The 7098-nt window shown below is 42.9% G+C and overlaps 1 protein-coding gene across 3 annotated transcripts in view; it reads right to left on the bottom strand.

Annotated features, from left to right (window-relative positions):
* Positions 1-214: 214 nt before the first annotated feature.
* The window catches only part of stxbp4 (syntaxin binding protein 4), a 205876-nt gene continuing 198992 nt past the window's right edge, over positions 215-7098 (bottom strand). For all 3 annotated transcript variants that reach the window (XM_084079221.1, XM_084079222.1, XM_084079223.1), the window contains 2 exons: positions 2089-2146; positions 215-439 (listed from right to left, as the gene is read on the bottom strand). In XM_084079221.1, the coding sequence (XP_083935347.1) occupies positions 289-439; positions 2089-2146 (209 nt within the window). In that variant the 3' untranslated portion in view covers positions 215-288. The remainder of the gene's footprint in view (positions 440-2088; positions 2147-7098) is intronic.

Genomic DNA, 7098 nt, shown 5'->3' with positions numbered 1-7098 from the left:
TTGGCTTAGGAATGCAACAAAAACAAAAAATGATCCATGAATTCAAGTCTTCATGGGGTGACTAATCACAATCAGTAGAAACATTTTTTTTTTTTGGGTGAACTATCCCTTTAAGTCGTCTTTTAAATCTCTGGGGACCCCTAAATCCACACTGTAAAACACTCAGTGCTCATTTAACGAGAGGGTATACCACACAGTGGTCCACCTGATGTTGAGAACCACTAGCTCTATATGGCCTGGCAGGTTGTGGGCTGAGCTGGCATCATGGGCCATACGTCCATCCATGGTCTACATCTCCGTCTCCACCGACGGGTGTCGTCTCTCCACCGGCTCCTCCCTCTCCCCCTCCTCTCCTCCCCCTATCTCCGTCTCCATTGGAGGACCCGTTGGCGCCCTGCTGCCCACAGGGCGGCTCCACGACGTGGTCTGGGTCACGTGACTATAAGCCACGAGCAGGAGAGAGAGGAAACACACAAAAAACAAACAAGCCGTCACTGATAGGGTTAATTGGGATCCGGAACCGGAGGAACCAGATCCAACATTAAGGAACCGGAATCGGGTTCTGGAACTATTTCTGGAACCGTTTTTTATCACGCTGTCAGAGCTACTGAGTGGTTCTCAAACTATAACTAACAGAGTAAAAAAAAAAAAAAAAAAAATTACAGGTCAAAATTATTAGGAAAAATATATATATCCTACTATAATTCTAGTAACCTCTGTCTGTAGTGGTGAGTAGGTGAGCACGTGAGTACGTGAAGCTACCCGGTTCTCCTCACTGGCTGGACCAATTGCTCTGATTTTGCACACAGCCATTGACCATTACCATCTGAACTTAACTGTGAAGCCCGTTTTTCAATTTCATCAAATCTCAGCTTCTTATTAGCGTTTATGTGTAAAACACTGTCGCCATGGTTACGGGGCTGCCCAGCTATGGGACGAACTGCCTCCCGGGTTGCCAGATCATGTGCGCATATCCCCCCACGGATGCGTCGACCGGGTATGGTCTAGTATATATAATTTATATAGGAATCGTTAAGGAATCGCTATATATCATCGCTCACGGTTCACGGTCCACCCATCTGACCACTTGACAAGGCAACCAAATGTCTGCCGTATTAAGTGGTCAGATGGATGCATTTACGGAGCTTGCTTATTTTATCTTTTATTGATCAATCGATCAATTTTGTTCTGGCTTGGATCAATGCAACCAACATAATATACTACCAAGGACTTTTTTGTTTTTACTTGTGTTTAATATTAAAGTTATATTATCATAAAACTATTATTATTATTTGGGGGCCCACTTGCAATATCTTCATGGCCCACCTGCACCAGTCGGCTTCGACTCACAGGTTGGGAACCAATGCTCGAAACCAGGGGTTTTCAACGTTTTTCAGGCCAAGGACCCCCAGCTGAGAGAGAGAGATGAAGCAGCGACCCCCTCTATATTGTATAAAATTGTGTTTCAGATTAAACTTTTTACTTGGTCTGCTCTTTTTTCCCTCTACACCTATCCCTCTTTGCACAAAAATAGCAGATCTACAAGCTCACAACGCCTCGCGCTGCGAGGCCTTGTGAGCTTGTAGATCTGCTATTTTCAGCTAATGTTCCCCTCAGAATAGGGATGCTAGGGTTGAAGTGGTTAATGTAAAACAAAAAATCATATCACACAAAGATTTGGCGGACCCCCTATAGTAGCTCTGAGGACCCCATAGGGGTCCCGGACCGCCCGTTGAAGACCCCTGCTCTAAACACATTCTCAGTCACTAAAATCATTTCACACTGTGATGCACTTGTAGTTGTGTAACGTGTTTACTATTTTACAACACAACACGTTACACAACTACAACACAGTTGTCAACAACAACTCAATGAATGCTCTAGTGTTCACTAACAGGCCATCTGACAGCATTTTTGTTTGATTATGAGCTCAGATTATAATGGTTTGGAGGCAATTCTGACATTAAGGATCAGAGGCTTTGTAGTTTGAAGGATCGTTTTTTGTGTTTAATTTTTTTTTTTGGTTTTTAGCAATTGTGAAAAACTGAAAACTTCAATCCCTCCTGTCCTGAGCAACCAGTCTCTTACTTGATGTAGTACTTCGCCCCTTCCATTGTGTACGCCTGTTCCCAACCATAAGGTAGACCTGAGAAGAGGAGAAAAGAGAAGAGAAGAGAATTTTTGAGTTCTTTGATTGAATACTTTACTAAAAATGTAAACAGCACGGAAGTACAGATAAAACACTCGGGCCAAAAGGATAACACAAAAAAAGTCCCGTCGTCTTGTTTCCATTGTGGTCCTATTCCTATTCAATTACTCAACAGAGCATAAAATATAAACACATTAAAACATGTCATCAAAAAATACAAATAGCTATTATTTAGCCTACAGAGGACAAAAAATATCTTAAATACCAAGCCATCCCAAACTAGAAAAGTGAGTTGGTACTAGAAGAGAAGAGAAGAGAAGAGAAGAGAAGAGAAGAGAAGAGAAGAGAAGAGAAGAGAAGAGAAAGAGGAGGAGAGAAAGAGAAGAGAAGAGTGTGAGATGTACAGCATGTAATTAAATCAACTAGAGGCGGTCATGTGTGACAGCCTTAATTGACAGAATGTGGAACAATGCGGTGAGTCGTCCCTGTAGTTTGAGAGCCGGAACTTGGACCCCGTCTTGCTGTGACCTCCAACTTTCCATTCCTTCCTCCTTCTCTCCGTCTCTGCCATGGGCAGGAGGGGAGGGTGGAGGTGGGGGGAGGGGGGGGGGGTCCTGCTAATTAGGCCACGGGATCTCAGATCATCGCCTTCCCTTGTATCACTTTTCCACTGACATCCCATGTTCCCAGGCCAGTGTTCTGTGCGTTGCCACGCCCAGGCTTAAACCATTAAGACCTTAAGCTCATAGTGCGGCACTCGGTGAGCTTGTAGATCTGCTATTTTTGAAAAATCTTGATTTTTTTTGCCAAATCTTTGAATGTGTATAGATATTTTTAAAGCGAACATTTGTAACACAAATCTTTGCTTCTGGGGGTCCCTGGAACAACATATTTAGAGATGGGGGGGTCCGCGGCCAAATACATATAATTTTGGGTGGTCCTTGACATGAAAAGTTTTGAGAACCACTGATATTATAGCAACATACGTTTTTTTTTTCTTCAGGAAACTGTTTTTTTTAGAAGACATTTGTAGAATCCCCAGAAGCAAAGTTTTGAGTTAAAATGTTCGCTTGAAAAAATACATATATTCAAAGATTTGCAAACATTTTCACGATTTTTCTAACAATAGCAGATCTACAAGCTCATAGCGCGGCACTCGGTGCCGCGCTATGAGCTTGTAGATCTGCTATTTTTGAATAGCCAAAGAATAAGATAATTAAAGTGGTTAACATCTAAAATTATGCTTTCCCGGTCTTAATGGGTTAAACCCCCTATCACTCTGGGATTCCATGACCAGTTTCTCCGTCTTCTGTGGCGTACAGTAGTTTTCCACTTGTAACTCAGTCATAATATCTGAACTATACCAACTGTACCGCGTTGGGTGGCAACAGCTCTCGCTTAACCTCGTTTTGGACGAACAAAAGCGAACTGAGTTTCAAATGGCTCCCCGTGGGCGTTTGTGAGGGTAAGGCGAGCCCATGGATTTCACACAATTATAGAAAACAGATTGGGGGTGGATGTCATATCAATGTCTAACAGGGATCTTGGCTTCCTCGTACACATTGGAGGCCCAGACCTTATTCTGAGGATAAACAAAGGTTTCAATCAATCAACTTCATCCCGAGTAGGCTCTATGCTCAGAGTCTTCCTCACTTCCTTCACAGGTGTTACCAATGATACTAATGAAAGCTCTGTTCCATTTGGTGTAGCACAGCGTGGTTCTCATACGTTTTAACTTTATACGGGTCCATTTGGTTCCATTTGTACACTCTCAGAGTTACACACCCCGTAAGGGTCCATTTGGAACCCCCTCAAGGAACCATGAGGGTCCCTGGACCACACTTTGAGACCCACTAGGTGTAGTTTCCAGTGAGCCAACATGCACAATATCAGCACCCTGACTCTGTTTGACCAGAATGGAACAGAGCCTTAATTAGCATCATTGGTAACACCTGTGAATTCAGGAAGTAAGGAAGAAGCCCCATTTCTTTCCGATATGGCGGCTGTGCATAGAGCCTATTAGACAGGTGTAGAAATGAAAGAGTTGAGTGTTTATTGAAGTGGTTCTTGTCACACCACGAACACGTTGAACACGGTGGTGTTCTGCAGAACACGTTGGTGTTCTGCTCTTTGTGTTGGTGTAGCAGAGGAATACATCTGGAGTTGAACGGTGGTGATTCATTCCAGAGTTGTTTTTAGAGACAATATGGCTCTGGGACGGGTTTACCAGTCTTAAAGAACAGTCCGCACTCACAAAATAAACGTTCTTAGGGTTTTTATTATTTTCATTTACGTACGCATTTCGTCTCCTCGTCTGCTATTTTTGGCTAATGTTCTCCCCCAGAATATGGACGATGGGGTTCAAGTGGTTTAATGAAATATACAAAAACTGTACATTATTCAGTGAGATGTTCTCTTCTTCAGGTCATCCATAATTCTTCTTGTAAATAAAGGAAGCCCGTCGCTTATTTGAATTTCAGGTTAGTTGTCAACCCTAACTTGGCTAGGGATTCAAAGCAACGTTGCCATGTCCACTGACTTTCAGCTTTTTTTTTGGTAAAGTTGCTTCAAAATTGTGGTACAGTAGTTGCGGGTTGTGTTTTTTTGGGCTTGTTTCCAAAGTGTTTTATTATTATTTAAACCAGTGGTTCTCAAATATGTTCATGTCATGGACCCCCAACAGGGGTAATCGCTGGCTTGTGGTGGACATTTTTGTCAAAATTCCATTTTTGCCACGGACATACAAAATGAGTGGACAATAAAATGACCAGAGACGCAGAGAGCTAGCCCTGAATGACCATAATATGTTTGGTTATAACATTTGTGGACAAATGGAACATTTGGTTCCATTTGTACACTGGAACATTGTACACACTGGAACATTTGGTTCCATTTGTACACTCTCAAGAGTTAAGGGGGTCCTTGCAAATAAAACATTTGAGAACTAGTCCTAGTGGACTCCTAATGCTCCATACATAGTGTCATGGTAAATCAGTGTCATACATATTCTGAGGAGACTTGACATTCAGTAATTGGCTCTTATGATCAAAATAAGAACATTATAATGGTGGAAAAAATAATTGCCACGGACGACGCCAAGTCTTTGCCATGGACACATCTGTCTTTGTACGGACATATTGATGACCCCTGACCCCCAATTTAAGGTGTATTTCTCCGTAAACCCCATGTGAAAATGTTTCGTGCCAGGGGAGCCCCGTACCAGATTTGAGTTGTTAGAATGTTTCAATCGCGACGCGTTATGAGCTTGTAGATCGTCTATTTTCAAATAGCCGATGTATGCAGTATAGCTACTGTAGGTTTTAAGTGCACTAGTCGCTTCTTTCTGCCTTGTTTTCCTAGACCTGCGGTTGCTTATTTCTCTCACAAAATCTGACAACACAGGTTAAAAGTTTCGAACTCTTTGGGCTCCGGAAGGTGAGGAGCACGATTCCAAAAAGTCATGCCACGATGTTGGAGAGCAGTTGAATAGTTGTGGTGTTTCCACCTTCCATCTCCTCTCGGTCCCGGTCACGGTATGATGTCGAACATCCTGACATGCCACGGAAGCCAGGCATTTTATTTACTCAGTCCCGAGGAGGCGGAAAAAGGGACGTTATACTTAAACGATCCGTTTTCCTGTCCCGGGTCCAACATGGCGGTGATCCTGAGTAAACCACTGCTTAAGTGCTTCGTGAGGATTCCGTGGCGAGGGCTTCGCATGACAGCCCCCTGCTCCGCAGTGGTGGAAAGTAACTAAGTACAGTACATTTACTCAAGTGCTGAACAGGAGTAAAAGTTTGAGGTACTTTTACTTTACTTGAGTACAGAATGTCCATTTTTCCAATAATCTCAGAGGCAAATATTGCACTTTTTATTCCACTACAAACTATTATACTAAAATATTTTTAAATCTTTTAGTTACAAGTTGCTTGTAGATTTAGATTATTATTACAAAACATACATTAACCAATTAAGCCCTAGACTTCCCCCTATCAAAAATAGCTGATTTACAAAGTGCACAACGCGTCACATTGCGACGCTTTGAGAGCTTGTAGATCAGCTATTTTCTAAGTGAAATGAGCCATTCAATGAGTACGTTTACTTTTGGTACTTCAAGTATATTTCGATCTAATGCCATTGTAGTTTGACTTCAGTAAGATTTTGAACGCAGGACGTTGTAACTTTGTCACAAAGTATTTTTACCCTGTGGCATTGCTACTTTTACTTCGCTACCACTTCGCTTTTACTTCCACCCATTGCATTGCATAACAGTTGATGCTCCGTGGAAAAAACCCACAAAGTGCGTTCCAGTGAAATCCCACCTTTTCTGGTGTGTCATTCCACTCTACATAAGGGAAGAAGGGAGTCCCTCTTTGCGTCCCCCCCCACAAATGTAAGTACAGTACACAAGCACGGACAATGGCGTTCTCACCCTCGCTAACAAAGACACACGATATGACACCGAGAGGTCTCCTTTGTGTCTCTCTCTCTCTGAATGTACAATGCTGTCGGGGCAGGAACCTCTTATCTCCATATTCTAACTGTAATATACTGGTGACTCTAAGGCCACATCCACACGGAGACGTTTTTAGGTGAATCCGCAAAAGTTTTTAATCGTTTAGACGTTTCGTCCACATGGAGCCGGCGTTTTGGGTCCGCGAATGCGCTTATTTTTGAAACCGGGTCCCAGAGTGAATAACTCTGAAGACGTCACCCTTGCGTCTCCGCGTGTACACCTGAAGACGCATCTTTCCTGAACCGATGACGCTATAGCTCCAACTCTCGCTTAACCCGCATGCGCCGCGTTTTCAGTGGATTTGTGGTGTTTTCGGTGGTTTCGTGTGGAGGACACACACATTTCTTGAGACGATTCCGTGTGTACGGTAAACCTTTTGAAAAGGGCTCTGTGACATTTTAAAAAAACGTCTCCGTGTGGATGTGGCCTTAAA

This window comes from Gymnoscopelus microlampas (assembly GCF_963454915.1).
Source record: "Gymnoscopelus microlampas genome assembly, chromosome: 14".
NCBI classification, from domain to species: domain Eukaryota; kingdom Metazoa; phylum Chordata; class Actinopteri; order Myctophiformes; family Myctophidae; genus Gymnoscopelus; species Gymnoscopelus microlampas.
The sequence above is the reverse complement of the archived record's forward strand: the minus strand, read 5'-3'. Positions and strand labels throughout refer to the sequence as shown.